The sequence below is a fragment of the Carcharodon carcharias genome, chromosome 7 (assembly GCF_017639515.1).
Source record: "Carcharodon carcharias isolate sCarCar2 chromosome 7, sCarCar2.pri, whole genome shotgun sequence".
Taxonomy (NCBI): Eukaryota; Metazoa; Chordata; class Chondrichthyes; order Lamniformes; family Lamnidae; genus Carcharodon; species Carcharodon carcharias.
In genome coordinates this window covers 158,681,819-158,702,844 of record NC_054473.1, presented here as the reverse complement: position 1 = coordinate 158,702,844, position 21,026 = coordinate 158,681,819, and the positions used below count along the sequence as shown (strand labels likewise).

Sequence of the window (21,026 nt, the reverse complement as noted above, 5' to 3'; positions counted from 1 at the left end):
AGAGATTTACAGCCAGCATAAAAGATCAAAGGAAGCGGCTTTTAAGGATGCCAGAAAAAGTGGTTAGCCTGAGGATTGGCAGCAATTTAGAATCTAGCAAAGGAGGAACAAGAAACTGATAAAGGGAAAAGAGAATATGAATGCAAACTAGCAAGGAACATAAAGTCGGACTGTAAAAGCTTCTTTAGGTATGTGAAAAGGAAAAGATTAGCTAGGACAAATGTGGGCTCATTACAGGTGGGGACAGGAGAATTTTTAATGGAGAACAGGAGAATGGCAGAGAAACTAAACAATTACTTTGCATCTGTCTTCACAGAAGATACAGAAAATCTCCCAGAAATACAGACGACCAAGGGACATGTGAAACTGAGGAACCAAAAGAAATTAGTATTAGGAAAGAGGTAGTACTTGAAAAGTTGACTGGATTGAAGGTTGATAAATTCCCTGGACCAGATGAGCTTCATCCCAGAGTGTTGAAGAAGGTGGCTAGAGAGATAGTGGATGCTTCAGTGATTATCTTTCAAAATTCTATGGATTCTGGAAAAGTTCCTGCAGACTGGAAAGTAGCAAATGTAATCTCACTATTTAAGAAGGGAGGAAGAGGGAGAATGGAGAACTAAAGACCTATTAGTTTTGACATCAGTAATAGGGAAAATGTTAGAATCTATTATAAAGGATGTGATAACTGGACATTTAGAAAAAAATGGTAAAATTGGGCAGAGTCAACATGGATTTATGAAAGGGAAATCACATTTGACAAACTTGTTGGAGTTTTTTTGAGGATATTACTTGTAGTATAGATAAAGGAGAATTAGTGGATGTGGTGTATTTGGATTTTCAGAAGGCTTTTGATAAGGTCCCACACAGGTTAGTAAATAAAACTAGAGCACATGTGACTGGGGGAAATATACTAGCATGGATTGAGAATTGCTTAACAGACGGAAAGCAGAGAGTAGGAATAAATGGATTATTATTAGCATGGCGGGCTGTTACTAGTGGGATACCACAAGCATCAGTGCTAGAGCCACAGCTGTTCACAATCTATATAAATCAGCTTGTCCAACCTTTTCGTGCGAGGGGCCACATTGCAATTGTTTTCTCACTCAAGGGATGGAAGAGCAAATTTCAAAAAGATAAATTTTGGCACGACATTAAACATGAATTTCAATAAAATGTTGAGGAATGAAGAAAAGAAACAACTTGCTGAGCAAAAATTAAATATCAGAGCAATAAATTGATAATATAAAATGAGTAATTGTTAATGATTACACAAACACTAGCACACACACACAGGCCAGGATTTTTCTCTTGCTGGGCAGGCTCAGTGAGGGCTAGTAGGAGCTGCCGCAAAAGCGACCACCGCCCATGATTGGGCACTGACTGCAATTTCATGCTGGCAGGCCAATTAAGGCTCAGTTTAAGGCTCAGCACTGCATGGGTTGGGTCGGGAGGAGGGTGAGTGCGTGCAATGAAAGTTGCTAGATAGGTGTGTCATGAAGCTATTAATGTAAATATTTTGGAAAATATTTTTCTTTTAAAATAGAGGTTTAGTCTGGGTGTGTCTTCATTGGATTAAAGCCAGCTAGTCTGGGTGCTTTGATGTGTACTAGTTTTGATATGTAAGAGAGATAGCGTGTATTTGCATTTTTTGAATAGAGCATTCAAGAAGTAGGGTGAAAACTGACTCCTATCTAGCAGCTACCAAGCGATATGTTTATATTACTAATAAAATTGGTACAATGAAAGGAGTTTTATTGATAAAGAGGTTTCGTTCAGAAGTTGTTGATACATTGAGAATTAACATTCAATGGGACTGGTAGCTATAACTTCAACAATTTTGGGTGTGCAGAGCAGAGGCAATGTGAGATCAAAAGGCAGCTGTAAGCCTCCAACCGGCTCCACAAAGTGAAAAGAACCTAATTTTGAACTCGTAAGGAGAAAATGCTTTGCCTGGTGTTTGCTTAAGTCTATGGGTTGCTGTTGCCCTAATGGGGATTAGTTTGGGAATTTGTTAAAAGTTATGATAGTAGTAATTTGTAGCCATGTGTATATATATTTTAGCCTGTGTAAATCAATAAAATGTTTTATTTAGTTTAATGTAAAATCTCGAGAACTAGTGGCCTGATTCCTGAATTTAGAGTCACATCTCAAACAATACCTAAAATTATAGGTTATGACAGTTGTTTAAAGTTTCCTCTGGGATTTTTAAATAACTCCGCTTTACCAACTGATCATAACAAGGTGCCCATTTTCACCCTACTTCTTGAATCCTTTATTCAAAAAAATGCAAATGCACACTATCTCCCTTACATATCAAAACTTGTATACATCAAAGCACCCAGACTAGCTGGCTTAAATCCAATTAAGACAGACCCACAGACTAAACCTCTACTTTAAAAGCAAAATATTTTCCAATAATATTACATTAATAACTTCATAACACTCGCACGCACTTGTTCTCACGCACACACCACTCTCATACACGCTCTCGCACACACTCACTTAGAAAAATTTCTCGTACTCAGCTGCTCGCAGCCACTCTCTTGTCCCCGTCTCCGGCCAGCAGCCAGTCTCTTGTGCCTGTCTCCGGCCAGCAGCCAGTCTCTTGTGCCTGTCTCCGGCCAGCAGCCAGTCTCTTGTCCCCCTCTCCCACCACTTCACTTCCTCTTGTAATAAAGGATAGCATTCCATTAGCCTTCTTAATTACTTGCTATACCTGTATTCTAACTGTTTGTGATTCATGCACCAGCAGACCTAGATCCCTCTGCACCTTGGAAATCTGCAGCTGTTCTCCACTTAAGTAATACTCTGTTTTTTTATTCTTCCTGCCAAAGTGAAAAACTTCACATTTTCCCACATTACACTCCAGCTGCCAGATTTTTGCCCACTCACTGAACCTATCTATATCCATCTACAGCCTCCTCTTCACAACATACTTTCCTATCTTTGTGTCATCTGCAAATTTAGCCACCATACCTTCACTCTCCTCATCTAAGTCATTGATGTAAATTGTAAAAAGATGAGGCGCCAACACAGACCTCTGCCACTCAACTCATCGCATCCTGCCAATCAGAAAAAAGACCCATTAATGCATACTCCGTTTTCTGCCAACTAGCCAATCTTCTATCCATGATAATATGTTACCCTCTACACCATGAGCTTTTATTTTCTGCAATAATCTTTGACGTGGCAACTTATCAAATACCTTCTGGAAATCCAAGTACAGCACGTCTACAGGTTCCCCTTTACCCACTGCGCCTGTTACTCCTTCGAAAAACTCCATTAAATTGATTAAACATGATTTCCCTTTCACCAAACCATGCTGAGTCTTCCCAATGACCTTGTGTTTTTCTAAGTGCCCAGCTATAGCCTCCTTAATGATCGATTCTAGCACCTTCCCCACAATAGATGTCAAGCTAACTGGCCTATAGTTTCCTGTTTTCTGCCTCCCTCCCTTCTTGAATAGAGGCGTTATATTTGCTACTTTCCCTTCTGATGGAACTGATGGAAAGCTAGTATGCAGGTACAGCAGGTAATAAGGAAGGCAAATGGAATTTTGGCATTTATTGCTAAAGGAATAGAGTATAAAAATAGGGAAGTGCTGTTGCAACTGTACAAGGCATTGGTGAGACTGCACCTGGAGTAGTTTTGGTCTTCTTACTTGAGGAAGGATGTAGTTGCACTGGAGGCGGTTCAGAGGAGGTTCACCAGATTGATTCCAGAGATGCGGGGCTTGTCTTATGAGGAGAGATTGAGCAGTTTAGGCCTATTCTCGCTAGAGTTTCGAAAGGAGATCTAATTGAGGTATATAGGATGCTGAAGGGGATAGACAAAGTAGACATGGAGCGGCTGTTTCCCCTCCTGGGGCATTCTAGAATGAGAGGCCGTTGTTTTAGACTAAGGGGTGGTAGATTTAAATCAAAGATGAGGAGGAATTACTTTTCTCAAAAAGTCGTGAATCTGTAGAATTCACTACCTCGGAGTGCAGTGGATGCCAGGACGCTGAATAAATTTGAGGAGATACAGATTTTTAATAGTAAATGGTTGAAAGGTTATGGGGAGAGGGCGGGAAATTGGAGTTGAGGCTAAAATGAGATCAGCCATGATCATAATGAATGGTGGGGCAGGTTTGAGGGGCTGAATTGCCTACTCATGCTCCTAGTTCTTATGTTTCAGAATCTAGGGAATTTTGGAGAATTAACGTCAATGCATCTACTACCTCATTAGCCACCTCTTTTAAGCCCCTAGAATGAAGTCTATCAGGACCCACTGCTCCATCAGAATTGCTTCCCTGAGATTATAATTTCACCAAGTTCCTCTCTCCCTTCCACCTTCTGAATTACAGCTATTACTGGAATGTTTTTTGTATCCTCTATAATGAACATAGAAGCAAAATATTTGTTCATTTCATCTGCCATTTCCTTATTATCCATTATTAACTCCCTATTCTCACTCTCTAGAGGACCAATACTCACTTTATTCTTTTCCTTTTTAAATACCTGCAGAAACTCTTGCTATGTTTTTACATTTCTAGCTAGCTTCCTCTCAAGCTCCAAATTCTTTCTCCTGATTAACGCTTTAGTCATTCTCTGCCATTCTTTATATTCCAACCAATCATTGTGCAATTATATGCTTTTTCCTTAACTTTGATGCTTTCCTTAACTTCTTTAGTCAACCATAGATGGTGGGTCTTTCTCTTAGAACTTTTCCTGACCCAAAGCTCACATTCCTTTAGCTTTATCATGGACTGACCCATAGGCTAGTCATTAACTTCCTGGCCTGGCCAAAAGGTTATATTCATTCTAGTCTTTTTTTTTACTGCGAGCACTTTTAAAACTTATATCCGCAACTTGACCAAGCCTAGGTAATCCCATGATGCATCCTGATATGCCTCTTCACTTGCTGTACAGGGAGTGAAACAGAGGTTCACCAGATTAAGCCCTGGGATGGTGGGTTTGTCTTATGAAGATAGGTTGAAGAAACTGGTTCTGTATTCCCTAGAGTTTCAAAGAATGAGGGGTGAACTCATTGAAACTTACAAAATTTTCACGCCATGGCATTTAGATTTTCAATCCGGTAGGCGCGTAGCTGAGTTGGCAGTGCACCTGCCGAGCTGTTAATGGCCACTTAAGGCCTTTAACAAAGGAATTAATCCAAGTAATGGACCTGCCCGTCCAGCCTTAAGGTTGACGGGTGGGCAAAGAGCCCAGGCAGCCTTCAGAAAAAACATGAAATCTCATCCACAGGCAGCATGAGGTTTCATGAGGGATTTAAAATGTGTTTAAATTTTTTAATTAAAAGTCATTGACATGTCCCTGCTCATGTGAGTGTGTCACATGAGGGGACATGTTGGGAATATCTTTTTCTCCCTTTAGTAAAGTTTTCAAATTTGAGCCGAGCTCCACAAGACAGCACTTTGCCTCAGGGAGATCTGTGTGCTGTTTTGCACTCCTGGCTCATGGAATCTCTCCCCGACCGCACAGGGAGCAGACAGTGTTTCCGGCAGGCCAATGTAAAATGGTGACGCGCCCCCAACTGGGGGCACCGAATGGGAATCTGCCTGCTTGCCCAATGGTGGTGGGGGGGGAGGTGGGGGAATGCTGCCCAAAAAAATCCTGGTTATAATAATTACAAACAAAAAGTCAGCCACCTCGATAACCTTAAACGCTGCCATCATCTCCTGTTCCCATTCCTTCAGAATCAACTGGTCAAAATTTTGGAATTCTCTACTGTGGCATATTCATTGTGGAAGAACCATCAATGTGAAGACTGCAATGCTTCAAGGATAAACCACTGTTTTCTCACAATAAAAGATGGGCAATAAATGTTGCATTGCCAGTAGTGTCCACTTCTCAAACAAAGAAAAATTAAATTACTCTTTCTCCCCACCAGTTACTCTTACTACACATTTGATTACAGGATGTGAAATCTACTTTGCATGTTCTAACAATGTATAATTTTAATTGGTGAGAAAAATCTGCACCTTCCTTTAAAAAATCTTCAACCAGTCTCCTACAGCGTAGAAAAAAAACACTCCTTCTGAAGAATATGCTGTGAGCCAAAACAATGCTTTTACAAAAAAATCACCTCCAAACAAAACTGACATTTATAGCATCAGCAAAGAACAATAGCAGTGTTTCCCAATAATACCTTCTACCGCATAAAGTGTTCAATTTTTCTCTATCTATGCCAACTTCTACTACTTATAATGCTACGAATACTGCCAAGAGAAATCATGCCCCAATTTGAGGATAGCTGCAGTAATAATTATTTTTCAACATTATATTTTAGTGGGAATTATCCTGATAGCTGGAAAATTACAACAATATCAATCAAATGAATCTGCATTTATATAGCATATTTTGACAATTTCATTTTATAATTTTAATTTCCAGTTGGCTTTAAGCATAGATCACATATATGAGGCTGGTTATCAATAAACGTGTTGTGTGCCCTGTACCAACAAGTTAAAAAACTTAGTAGTGGAGTCCACCAGATTTATAACTGCAAAAACCTACAGACTGGAAACTCAAGGTTACATTCAATTGCTTGAATTATTTCTTCAAAAATGGAACTGAGAACTGGTTAAACAGAGCAGATGAGGCACTTGATTAAAGTTACAAAAACACCACCAAATGATTTCTTTTCATTTATTTACGAACATAATTTTTGAGGGACAACAGCATCTCTCTTCTCTCTGTACATGCAACTGTAGAAAATAACCTTTGTTTTGCAGGAACTCATACAGCCAGTGACAGTACTGCAGCGGCACACTGCCAAACAATATGTACACAATTAACCTACATTGTACAAAAAAATTACATCATTACATCACTGATGGCATGTTTGCCACTTTTTTTTGGGAAAAAAACATTCTACACAGTTTACTATTACAAAGAGGAGGGTGTGAACCTATGTGTTATTTACAGTTATGTACAATGTCTCATACAGATGCAAGAACATTTACACATCTGAGACTTCAATCCATATACCACAGGTGTCAGAAAAAGAAAAAGGTTCATCGTCCTATTAACCAGAGGTGTGCAAAATTTTCGGGCTATCTTTGTTGGTCACCTTAAAATTTTAGCCTGGGTGATTGATACAGTGCTGTGTTTTTTAAAGTTTCCTAGCGTGCTCGTAGTGTTCTTTAAGCTTGAAATCAAGTCCCATCTTTGAGAAGCTAAACAAACAGAATATTCAAATTTTGTATTTTTTTTTAAAGAAAATATTTTTATAGCTGTCCAGCCATCTTCAGCAGCTGATATTACTATCTTATACATATTAGCTGGTTTTGAAACTAGTTTTAACTCAAATTCTTTTTGCCCTAGTTCCTTCCTTTATATCATCTTGCAACAGACAAGAATTATTACAGAACTGCTCTGCAGTCTATTACTGATGCTTATGCAACCACAAGAACTGTATTTGGAACAAATGGAAAGAAAATCTGAATGATTCCACAATAAAACATAATAAAACAAAAGTATGTATGTTGTGTATTTACATGTCATTGGTTTTTAAATTGCAGCTCGGCATTGATTCACAATACTAGGTAAGATACCAATATTCATTTAAGGTGATAGAGTGTATCATAAGGTGGGGGCAAGCTAATAATTTTAGGCAAAATTAAGCTGGTAAATAAAGAAAATCTAATTAGTCTTGTCCTAGTAAGATAATGATGTTTTGAATTTTATCTTTCATCATAAAGTAGCATTATTTTTTTAAAAATTGGTAGGATGCTTTTGCCTTTTGTATTAGGAAGAGCTATAAGGGCAGTACTGTGACAGAGACCCATAATTCAAAACTGAGTGACCAATAAAGGAAGTACAAGCTTTTTGCACATCTCTGCTAGGAACAATTTTCCATGCTTTATGAAGGATATTATTTTTAGAGATAATGTAGGGCTCAAACAATTTTTTAATTAGCAAAGAATGTTCCAATTGACATTACTCATTGTTATTTAGTATCATTCTCATTCCGTGCCCAATATATTGTGATAGTGACATTATACATTCCATACAAGCAATGTGACATTACATGCAATATCTGATGCTAGATAGTCACAAACCAATGACATTCAAGACTGCAGATTTAAGAATGTCACAATTGTTAGTCAATACAAAAATGGAATACAGTTCACTTCAGTTAGACAGTAAAGGGGAGGGTAAGTTATAAAAAATTCAGTTTGTATAGATAAACAAAGGAAAGAACATTAAAGCAGCACAAGAACAGTGGACCATTATATCTTATGTTGCAGCCTTCGCTGGTTGTGCAAAAGTAATAGCTATTGCTGGAATCAATTTGAAAGGTTCATGTAACTTTTGTCAGTACTTAGCCAAAGAGAATAGAATCTTAAAGAAATGGGAGCATGAAATGGATATGGTGCAAAGAAAATAGTTATATTTTAGGCACCATAAACTGCTAAATCCCACACAGATTTAGGGATGAAAATACTGACCTACTTAACTCCTCAAAAGGTAAAAGATAATCTGGAGAAGGGGTACTACCAAACTGAATGTGGAAATATTAAACTACCCTTGCCAGATTAAATTATACTTTCAAGAATAACCTGTCGACTGGTCAACAAAAAGGAGATTTTACATTCAGACAGGTGAATTTTCTGGCGGTGGGAGGAGAGGATAAGGCTTCAGAAATTAAGGGAATGTCATAGCTCAAATACTAGCTGAAGTTTAGCAAACTCAATGTACTGTATCCCATTGTTACAAAGCTATTTTAGTAAATCGTCAGTGTCAGTATTTAAATATGGATGTGCCTGCTGTACTGTTTGAGCCCTACGTTCAAGAAATCCAGTTGCTAAAAGTGGTATACAATGCACGCAGTTCAACTGCTAACATTACAGAGATAACATATGCCTGATTTACAATACATTAACTTTCCAAAAAGAAAAGAGTACAACTAATCAAAATACAGTACAGAATAGGAATTGGACACTCAGAGGTTAGTGTAAACAATCAGAAATATTTCTTTTGCTGAGCTTTTATATCCATTTTTCTACTCAATAATTACACAGATAAAATTTCAGTTATTTCCAGGCACTAACTGAAGGACATTCTGTATAAGTATGTATACTCAGAAAAAAACAATTTAATATTACCAATGAGCCATCATAGTAATCAGGTAGTTCAAAATACATAAGTTCTATTTTTATTAAGAAATAAGATAATGCCCTTAGTAAACCTAAAAGGGTTGGATTTATGTACTACCAAAAAGCCAGCTTGCAGAGCATAAACCAATTCTCAGTTTTTCCATTAATGTAAAAACCTTTGCTACGCAAACAAGGTTGCCTTTAAAATACTATTTCTGCACATCGCCACGATGTGGGCATCTTTAAGGACTGCATCTGCTGCACAATTGGATATGAAGATAAACTGCAGTGATTTACAAACATGAATGAAATATAATAGATAACAGTGTTGCAATTATCTGCCTTTCACTTTATTTTATTCTGAATAAGTTAAAATAATTTGATAGAAATCTTCATTAACATTTTTATTGATTTAAAAATGTATGTTTTGATTTAAATATTTGATAACTGGTGTATTAAGTATATTTCTGCAGCAATTTAAAAATAATCACTGAACTCACTGATTATAATGTTAGCTCACCTAATTAAAAACTAAGATTATGATAATTAAAATGCCACTGAAATAAAACAACCAGCAGCAACTAAATAGCAGTTGCTGCAGCAGCAGTGGTGAACTTACTGGAGGACAGAACAGATATCTGCTTCTTGTTGTTCTACATTACACTGTTGTTTAGTACTTATGGAGTGAATAACATTGGGCTGTTTTTCGAACTGCATATTGGATATATGATTTCCCCTTTTTAACTTTAATCTTAAAATGTTCAGCTTCATTGTAAAACAAAGCCAACATATGGTGGCTCACAATTCAGCTGACAAAAAAGCATTCCTAAGTTTGGACTCAGTGGGGTTAGAAAAATTATAAAGTCCATTACAAATCTATAAATAGGGAAAGGGATTTGATACACACAATATCCTTCAACAAATCCTGCACATCTATACACTTAAAAGATCACATGCCTTCACAGATGTCTACTGATCTCCCCAGAAGAGCATTCAGAGATTTTTGCTGCCACTATGCAACTCAAGACAATTCCAGATATTGACCACTTTCTACATTGCAAAATGCCTTTGGACTGCAGTCCTGAGCTTGCTTTTTTAACCAATTTGTACTTGTACATGTAGTTAAAATTTATGGCCTGGGAAGTGTCATTTGTATTAATTCATAGACTGTTTAAAAATGCAGGTTTTTCTGGAGATCTGAGTGGCAAGTCACTTGCCCAGAGTCAAAAGCAGATTCTGTTTCCACTGAAATCCAATAATGTGAGGAAATTTGTTTTTTCTTCAGGTGTTCTAAATTATGTCAAATATTTGAAATCCAGTATATGCAAGCAGACACAAGGATACACTATGTCTTTTTGGAATGGTTATCTTCCTTTACGAAGAGTTTTGTACACAGGAACTAAATTTGTGGAATAGTGCTCCTTCTTTGTGATATTGCTGTAGCTTAATAAAACTTATTGGTACAAAAGCATAATATTCCTTAGTTCTGGACATAGCATTTTACTAAGGATCAGTACCTTCCTGACTGAACAAACTCTGTTCTTAAATTGTATAAAATAAAAATGCAAATAGTGTAAATACTGAGTGATAAATTTGTTGCTGGATATGCATATGCCTCAAGGCAGAAACAACATTTCAAATACCCAATGCTCAATTTACACTGGATGACTAATGTGGCATTTGTCCTCAAACTAATTTTTATCTGTTGAATCAGAATCAGTGCTTCCTTTTAAAGTTACTGTGCAGTAGTTTTACCTTTATGTAAACATGTAAACATCTAGCAAAAGAAACTACACAGTTTAATAATAAAGTCAAAGGGGCTACTCCATGCTAGCAACTTAGTGTAAAATTTTTGAATAACCAAATGAACTTTGTTGCACCATAACAAAAAGCTATTCCATTGCAAAGATGTGACTTTCCAAATGTTTAGCAGTAAAACAATGAGCATTTCAACTTTTTTGGCCCATTTTCCAAGCTGAAATGAAAGTGCCATCTCAAAAAAAAACTGTACATACTGAGGATTTTTTCTTTTTTACACTTAGCTCTGAAAAGTGATATTATAGTATGAGGAGTTATTTACAACTGTGCAGTAATGTGTGGCAAAATAAATTATCTAAACGCAGCCATTGCCATCATAGCATACTGGTTAATGTATATAAAAACTGTACAGCATTTAAGGGATACATTTTTAAAACTGTTTAGTATTGGCTCTGTAGTGTCAAGTGATGCTCTCTGCTAGAGAAGCAATGAATGCCCAAGAATTAAAATGGGGTGGTAGGTGGGGAAGAAATAAAGCATACTCAGTAGCCTAACAGTAAAACTGCTTCTTCAACAGGGCTTCTTGCCTCAAGTTACTTTTGTTCACAGGAGTAACAGAATTGCAGCCAACAAGACCAATTGTGGACTTGAGTGCACGATAAGGACATCATGGGAAGTTACTAGATGACTGAAGAGGCAACACTTCTTTCTTTTTTGAAATAAAATGATTGTGACTGCAAGCTCCAAGATCTTACCTCTCCTTAAATCTATAACTTAATTCAGAATGCAGTTAAAAGGTCTTACTTTGACTTCTGACCTTTGCTTTGATGAATGAAGTTTAAATCTGACATTTTTGTGCAAATTTCATCAACCAACCAGCCTGTCTAGCCTTAAAGAGATATGCAAAACTGCTACTCCTCCCCACCGCCACCCCACCCCACAGTTCTTTATAATGAGGCTGAAATTATGATAACTTCAACGTATATTACTAAACGTTCATTGTCTTTGTCCTGCGAAAAAGTATGTGATCAAGATCACTGGTATGCCAGCAATCACATCATGCTGAGTCCTACTGTTCTGCACTTCAACATGAGTATACAACTTTTAGCCTGCTACTTTCCTGTTTAGTATGCAGGCTGAATTGCTCAAGTTTCTTTACATCTGAACCACTGACCTGTCTTGACATTCTTCTTCCCTGCAGAAGTGATATCTAAAATCTGTGAAAAGTGCAATATAGTTTAAATGATGCTTCCTCCTCATGAAATAGGGAATCATTAGCAAGCAGCACTTAAGGATTTAAGAAAAAAAAAACTTGAACTAATGTTCCTTTGGGAAGTATCCCACTTTGTGCCACAAATGGTTATCAACCACATGTTAACACTGTCATGCTGGCAGAAGCACAAAGTCATCATTCACATCAACCATTGGCACATAGAAGGAAGGGACCTCGCTGACACACAGGGACTTGTGTCCGGCTGGGTCAAGCTCCTGCACTTTTAGCTGCCATTCCATTCGCTGGACTGCATTCAATGCAGCTGCTTCATGCTGCTGGCGCATTAATAAGCACGTCTGTCAAGAAAAGGTAAAGTATATTATTTCAACAAATTGGTACGCAAATGATTTTCTACAAAATGAAGTTAGCTTCCTTTCACTCTATTTTACTTGTTTTAAAATAGAATTTTGGTTATAATAAGCAGGAATATTTTGGTTCATAATTTGGATCCATCATTCAATAGCTCCAGGTGTGTTGCTTTTTAATAATTTCTTTCAATGGAGGATATTTACTCTCCAAGGCAAAACGTACACTTTCAGCTTTCTTCCAACATATTTTAGTCTTTATATTTTTGGCTCTGATAATGGGGAGGGAGGTCTATTGCTAAACTACCTGAACTGCCTCTTTGCCAGCTGCAAGAAGGCATATCATAGTGATTCATGAATAGCAGCTTTGTATGATTTTTCCTTCATCCTGCAGAAGCATGCTACAGACTTCACTGTGTGCTTCCCAGTTCATGATGTAGTGTATTGGTGCTTCAACAAGTAATGCCATTAAATGGAACCCTCTTCCATCTATGGCTTTTAATGCAACATATTCAAAAATAGAACTTCCAAAAATCAACATTTGAAAGTCAGGTTTTTCCAATCATTCGTTGACATTGAAACTTTACCCTTAATGCTTGTGTGCAGATTACAAATTTTACATACAATATGAATGGTATTCCTGACAAATACAGAAATGCTTCTTAAATCAATGGCTGAAAACAGATGAAATTTATTTTTTGTTCTTCAGTAATTAGCTTTGACAATATTGCCTTTAAAGTCATTGTTTCCAATGACATAGGGGTCCAATTCAGAAAGCATGTTTCCAACTTTCAGAATTCTTGACTATAAATGTTCTCCTTCAAAATTTATTGTAATTATAAAGAAAGGCAGGCAGAAATAAGTTAATAGACATTACTAACAGAGTTGAGTTACATTGTTAGAACAAAGAATAGGCGGCTAATTGTATTAAGCTTTGGAACTGTTCGATAACAAATTTTTCAGAAAACACAAACCATCTCGTACAAAACTGAACATGGAGCTTGAGTCAGTCTAGAGTCAGGGATTGTAAAATTAAAAGGAAAAATTACCAAGTATTCTTACCAGGACTTGCTATAAATAAAATATTAGTACAGTAGTGGATTATCTAAAAAGAACTAATCACAAGTGCTATGTTTATGTGGTCCAACACCACGTTTTATTTTCCATAATGTCAGTTTGCGCTATTTCTGATTTCAACCTCACTTTACATTGAACAAAATAGACAAAGTTAGTTTATTGTGGTATTACCTGACAGGTTTGTTATGAATTTCTGATGTGATTAAAGTCAGTAGGTATAAATGAGAGTTCTCTTAATCAATTCTCTATGTTTATTTTCCCAATTCATTTTAAGCTATAAATGCAATATTTAAAGTTGTGATGGGAAGCACACATCGGAAGGAATAAAAATTACACTTTGTATTATATTGATGCAAATTTTCACATTGAAATTCAGTATGTTAGTAGTGATTGCAAAGAAAATTCAAAGAACCATGATCAATAAAAGAAAAATAGTGTATTTTTGCAATACTGCTTGTACGTATAGTTACTGCTTTTAAATCTCAAGAACCCTAATAGAATTTATTTTTTTTGTTCAAACAATGAAAAGCAGCCCCAGTTTATCAGATCATCATTGTTAACAGAATCCAAACTGGTTGGTGAAGTCAAAACCAAGACACAGAGCTTTTCTTCATCAAGAGAGTTTACTGACTTTTCTCAGTCTCATAGCTCTCACTCCCCCAGTGTCCCAGCCATCCCCTTTTTATATGTGCTCAGAGTACTTAATTAAACAATGTCCTTCACCTATGTATCTTAACAATTAACATACTATTAACAATAGTGATTATAATTACAAAAGCTAATGATGGCCAGTCTTCAATTCTCAGCTTTAAGAATCCCAGATAATTTTTTATTTTTGCATTGATTTGTGAGAAATGTTTACCTTCCAATTGTGTTAGCAGCTTTAATGCCTCCACCATTCCCTTTAACAGAACTTTTTACATTAGGAGAACCAGTAATTTGAACATTAATAACTGAGGATGATAAAATAAAATCATCAGTAGAGATTAGGATTTGAAATCAGATAGCCTGAGTGAGACTCTAGTATTGGAGGTACCATTTTCAGTTATTTATAAAATCATAGTATAACATAAAACAGAATAAAAAGTTACCTTCATTCTATCATATTTATCATCTACATCCTGTAGCCATGAAATAAATTGCCGAGCATTAAATCGATCCCTCACTGATGTCTTATTTTCATCCCCCTATTAAACAAAAAAAAATACCAGTGTCAACATATCAACTGTTCAGTTCAAAAAATAAAACTGACTAAATAAACAATAAGAAATTCAAGAATCAATATTCAGTTGACAAAAGTATTTAATACATTTGTCAATTGCTCCAGTTAAAATCAGAGAGTCTGGGGCAACATATGACCACATATAAGGTTATGACTGCGATGCTCTGACCATAAGATTGGCTGACAATACTGGTGCAGAGTGTAGTAGATTCAACGGATACCTAAATCTATGGCTCTAAATGTAAAACACTTTTTTGATGTCTTGAAGGCTATACCTAAAACTACAATTCCACAATACCATGTGTGAAAATATGACTTGCTTTTTTTAAACTAAAGCAAATTCACCAGTTACAATTTGGTAATCTTAACAAGAAACCTTGAACAGCCAATAAATCATACTAAATAGATTATAAATCTTGTAGTTTATTCAATAAATGGCATGCATATATAAAAGTAATTTAATGGATGCATGGCTACTAATAAAAAGCAAATGCATGGCATGATATTTTTAATGCGAGAAGTTCATGTAACAAAAGTTAAGGTGTTTGATGTTCTGTCCATTAGGCAGTAGTAACTGTGTGACTGACAGTCTGCGCCTGCACGCGCCTGTCTGTCTGCGCACGCCTGCATCTATGCGTGTGTGTAAGCGTGTGCGTGCCTGCATCTTTATCTGTGTGCATCCCTCTGTATGGGCATGTGTGTGCGTGCGTGCACGTGCATGTGTATGTACGTCTGTTAAGCAGACCAAAGAAAGAAAAATACAGTGAGAATAACCTTAAAATGCATTGTAAATCAAATCGGTAGTGTAAATGCATTGCATTGAAGTGAAGCTATACCAAACATGGGGTAGAAAGGAACTGAAGGTTGATAAGGTAAGACGAAGTAAGAGGCTTGTGTGAAGCATAAACACTGACAAAGATCTTTTGGGCTGAAGAAGCCCTCTCTGTACTGTAAATTATACCTTTTTTTATACTTTCAAGTGGTGTGAGCATCACTGGCAAGGCCATCATTTGTTGCCCACCCCTAATTACCCTTGAGAAGGTGGAAGTGAGCCACCTTCCAGAACTGCAGCAGTCCACGTGCTACTAGGGAGCAAGGTTTTGACCCAGAAGTATAGCTCTAAGTCAGGTCGGCGTTTGACTTAAGTAAGGAGGGGAACTTGCAGGTGATGTGTTCCTACACATATGCTGCCCCCGTCCCCTGGGTGGTAGAGGTTGAGAGTTTGGAAGATGCTTTCGAAGGAGGCTTGGTTAGTTGCTGCAGTGCATCTTTGAGATGGTACATACTGCTGCCACTGTGCGCTGTGGTAGGAGGGACTGAATGTTTAAGGTGGTGGATAGGATAGCAATCAAGTGGGCAGTTTTGTCCTGGATGGTGTCAAGCTTGAGTGTTGTTGCAGTTGCACTCATCCAGGCAGCTGGAACATTTCATCCCAATCCTAACTTGCAGATGGTGGACAGGCTTTGGGGAGCTAGGAGTTGAGTTACCTGCCGCAGAATTCCCAGCCTCTGACCAGCTCCTGTAGTCACAGTATTTATATAGCTAGTTCAGTTAAGGTTTTCCTCAATGGTAACCCACCCTCAGGATGTTAACAATGGGGATTCAGTGATGGTAATACCATTGAACATCAAGGGAAGATGGTTAGATTCTACCTTGTTGGAAATAGTCATTGCCTCAGTACTTAGGTGACACTGAAGTTACTTCCCACTAATCTGCCTAAGCCTGAATGTTTTCCAAGTCTTGCTGAGTGTGGATGTAAACTGCTTCAGTATCTGAGAAGTTTCAAATGGCACTGAACGCTCTGCAATCATCAACAAATATATGAACTAAGTAACTTACAAAAGTTTGGGAATTTTAGTTCTCCACCCAACTCTGACCTCAACTTCTACATGATTCTAATAGAAGTTCAAGGGGCAGCACCATGTCTGTCCATTAGGTACTTTACAGCCTTCCAATTGCAAGTTCAACAATTTCAGATCATAACCACTGCCTCATTTTTTTCAAAGTTAGTAGCTGTTGGCAATGATTTGCTATGGCTTTAGTACCTCCTCTAAACCCATCTTTTGTATTTTTGCTTGTCCCATTGCCATTCCTTTTTACCTTTCACCATTATTCTTTTCCTTATAGAGCCAACAAATGAACACAACAGATATAAGTTTTATGAATGAATAAAGAGCCAGATTTAGTTAACAGCCTAACAGTGCATGAACATTTATCTAATTGCGATCATAACATAAGTTCAACGTTGAGTTTGAAAGGACAAAACATAAAATGACTACTACAATTCTAGATTTTTGTAAGGCTAGCTTAATGCAATGAGACAGTATGTCCACAGTAAACAGGGCAAATCTGTTAATGGGTAAAACAGTAGATGATCAGTGAGATGTGTTCAAAAAAAAACAAAACCAGTTTATATTCGTAAGGGGCAAGAGCACTACTTGCCAAAAATATAGTCATGAGGACTAAATAGGTAAGAAATAACAAAAACAAAAGAAAAGCATACAAAAAAAGGGAAACATTTGCATTTTTAAGAGACCTTTCATGGCCATCAGACATTGGAAGTGCTTTACAGCCAACAAAATACTTTTTGAAGCGTTGACACTTTGTAATTGGCAAACACTGCAGCCAAAATGCACACAGCAAGCTCCCACTAACAGCAATATGATAATGACTAGGTAATAAGTTTTGTGATGTTGATTGAAGGATAAATATTGGCCAGGACACTGGGGTTAACTCCCCTGCTCCTCTTCAAAATAGTGCCATGTGATCTTTTATGTCCACCTGAGGGGGCAGACAGGACCCTCAGTGTAACATCTCATCTGAAAGACGGCAATCTCCAACAGTGCAACACTCCCTCATTCCTGCACTGTAGTGTCATCTTAGATTGTTGAGTTCAAGTTCTGGAGTGGGACTTGAACCCACAACCTTCCAACTCAGTGGTGTGTGTGTTAGAAACTGAGCCGTAGCTGACAAATGGGAAAGAAGCAAAGAACAAAGGGTGATAAGATAGTAACAGCTACAAGGAGTATGAAAAAGAACTTGCGTTATCAAAATTAACACAAAAATGCTCTTACAATTACATTAGGAAAGGGAGGGTAATCAATAGTGTGGGCCTCCAGAAAACTGATAATGGTGAACTCTGTCAATGCAAGTAAAAAATGTTGAATAATTTGATTACTTTGTGTCAATATTTACAGTAGATGAAGCAGCCAGCATGCTGGAAATCCCAAGGCAACTATTATTGAGTCAAGGATAAGGATTCACCTGTCTGCCCCCTCAGGTGGACATAAAAGATCACATGGCACTATTTTGAAGAGGAGCAAGCGCAAAAATTGAAAAGAAAATAATGGCAAAGAGGAGTGACAAATCCCCAGAGAAATCATGAAGGAGAAACTGGAGGAGAGAAAACTAACAAGAAATATAAAAACAGACAGCAAAAGTTTCTACAAGTATATAAAAGGAAGAGAGTAGCTAAAGTGAGCATTGGTGCCTTAGAAGGCAAGACTGGGGAATTAATAATGGGAAACAAGGAAACACAAGTCTTGAACAAATATTTTGCATTCATCTTCATGGCAGAGGACACAAAAAGCATCTCAAGAATAGGAGAAGAATCAAGCAGCAAAAGATAGGGAGGAATATAAAATAATCACTATCACTAGAGAAGAAGTAATGGGAATACTAATGAGACTTAAGGTTGACAAGTCCCCTGGATCTGATAGCCTACAAACTAGGATCTTAAAAGAGGTACAGAGCTGTAGAGATAGTGAATTGTCATGAAGATGTTAATGTATATAATGTTACTGTAAATTATTTTAAATTGGACTTGTAGTTGGTCTATGTCTGTGGGTGTGAGTGTGTGCGTCTTAATTGGATTAAAGCCAGTTAGTCTTGGTACTTTGATGTATAGTAGTTTTGAGATGTTAAACAGTAAGGAAATTAAGGTAAAGAGTATATTTACATAAACCATTCAAAGGTTGGGGGTGAAATCTTGCACCTAGCTAGAAGACACCAAGCAATATGTTTATATTACTAATAACATTGGTGCTGTGAAAGGAGTTTTAATTGTTAGAAGAGGTGGAGTCAAAGGGCCTGGTGATACAATAAGAATTTGCATGCAAAGGGAAGGTTAGGTATATACAGAAAAGGGTTTTGTAAGAGTCAGAGGGATGCCAACTATAAGCCTACAACTGTGCGAAGGAACCAAACTGAAAGGAACCTAATTTTGAATTCAGAAGATAAAGTGTGCTTTGCCCGGTGTATGTTTAATCTATGGATTATTGTTGCCTTGGGGAAGATTACCTGGGAGTTATTATGGTAGTAATTTGTAGACATATGTATGTGTTTAAATTCGTTGTTAAATGAATAAATGTTTAAGTTATATAAAAGCCCTCTCAAGTCTTGGTGGTTTCATTTCTGAATTTAGAGCTGCATCTGAAACATACCAATTCAAAATATAGGTTATGACAGTTGTTTAAAGTTTCCCTCTGGGATTTTAAATAACTCAGCCTTTACCAACTGCTGTGCCATAACGTGAATGCATTGGCTGTAATCTTCCAAAATGTCCTAGATTCTGAAAAGATCCCAGCGGATCGGAAAATGCAAATGTAATAGCTCTATTCAAGGAGCAAGACAGAAAGCAGGAAGCTATAGGTCAGTTAGCCTAGTGCATGTCATTGGGAAAATGCTAGAATCTATTGTTAAAGAGGTAGTAGCAGGACATTTAGAATATCATATTACTATCAGGAAGAATCAACATGTTTTTCTGAAAGGAAATAGTGTTTGACAATTTTTTAAAAAGAGTTCCTTGAGTATGTAATCAGCAGGGTGGATAAAGGGGAACCAGTAGATGTGATGTATTTGGTTTTCCAAAAGGCATTGCTAAAGTGCCACTAAAAAGTTATTATATAAGATAAGAACTTATGGTGTTGGGAATATGGGGCCTCCATTTACGATCTAAATTAGTGACCTGAATGAAGGGACTGACTGTATTGTAGCCAAATTTGCTGACAATACAAAGACAGGTAGGAAAGTAAGTTGTGAGGAGGATACTAAGAGTCTGCAAAAGGATATAGATAGGTCAAATAAGTGGGCAAAAATTTGGCAGATGCAGTATAATGTCGGAAAATTCGAGATCGACAGGAATAATAGAAAAACTGAATATTATTGAAATGGAGAGACACTGCAAAATGCTGCAATACAGGGGGATATGGGTGTCCATGAATCATAAAGTTAGCATGAAAGCAGCAAGTAATTAGGAAGGCAAATGGAATGTTGGCCTATATTGCAAGGCAAACACAGTATAAAAGTAGGAAAGTCTTGCTACAACTATACAGGGCATTGGTGAGACCATACCTAGAGTATTTGGTTACCCGACTTAAGGATGCTTAAACTTGCATTGGAAGAAATTCAGAGAAGGTTCACTAGGCTGATTCTTGAGATGAAGGGTTTGTCTCCTGAGGAAAGGTTGAGCAGGTTGGGCCTATACTCAACTGAGATAAAAATGGGAAGGGACCTTATTGAGACATAAAAGATTCTGAGGGAGCTTGACAGGGTAGAAGCTGAGAGGATGTTTCCTCTCATGCAGGAATCTAGAACTGGTCGCCACGGTTTAAAAATAAGGGGTCTCCTATTTAAGACAGAGATGAGGAGGAATTTCTTCTCTGAGGGTCCTTAATGTTTGGAATTCCCTTCCCCAGCGAGCAGTGAAGGCTGGGTCATTGGATATATTCAAGGCTAAGTTAAACAGATTTTTGATTCACAAGAGAGTCAAAGATTTATGGAGGGGCAGGCTAGAAAGTGGAGTTAAGGCCACAATCAGATCAACCATGATCTGAATGAATGGCAGGGTAAGCTCCATGGGCTAAATGGCCTATACCTGCTTCTATTTCTTTTTATGTAGCCAGATGGTTTTCATCCCAGGGTTTTAAAGGAAGTAGGTGAGAGCATAGCTGAAGTCCGAACTATAATCTTCTGAAGTTTTATCAATTTGAGAACCATTCCTTTAGATTGGAAAATTGTGCGCTTCCAAAACTCCAATGTTTCAGAAAGGCAAGAAAGGAAAAGCAAGGAGTTATAGCTAGGCTAACATCTGATGTCAGAAAATGACTATAACTAAGGATAGGGTGACTGAACACCTTGAAAATTTTCAGCTGGTCAGAGACAGCCAGCATGGATTTGTTATAGTAGATCATTCCTAATGAACCTGATTGAATTTTCTGAGGTGATTGAAGTTGTGGACAGGGGAAGGTCCATGGATGTTATTTATATGGACTTCCATATGGCATTTGA

The 21,026-nt window shown here is 37.3% G+C and overlaps 1 protein-coding gene across 8 annotated transcripts in view; it reads right to left on the bottom strand.

The window, feature by feature from the left end:
- Positions 1 to 6,636: 6,636 nt before the first annotated feature.
- The window catches only part of ankrd11 (ankyrin repeat domain 11), a 199,112-nt gene continuing 184,722 nt past the window's right edge, over positions 6,637 to 21,026 (bottom strand). For all 8 annotated transcript variants that reach the window (XM_041190704.1, XM_041190705.1, XM_041190709.1 and 5 more), the window contains 2 exons: positions 14,608 to 14,703; positions 6,637 to 12,430 (listed from right to left, as the gene is read on the bottom strand). In XM_041190704.1, coding sequence (XP_041046638.1) covers positions 12,245 to 12,430; positions 14,608 to 14,703 — 282 coding nt within the window. In that variant the 3' untranslated portion in view covers positions 6,637 to 12,244. The remainder of the gene's footprint in view (positions 12,431 to 14,607; positions 14,704 to 21,026) is intronic.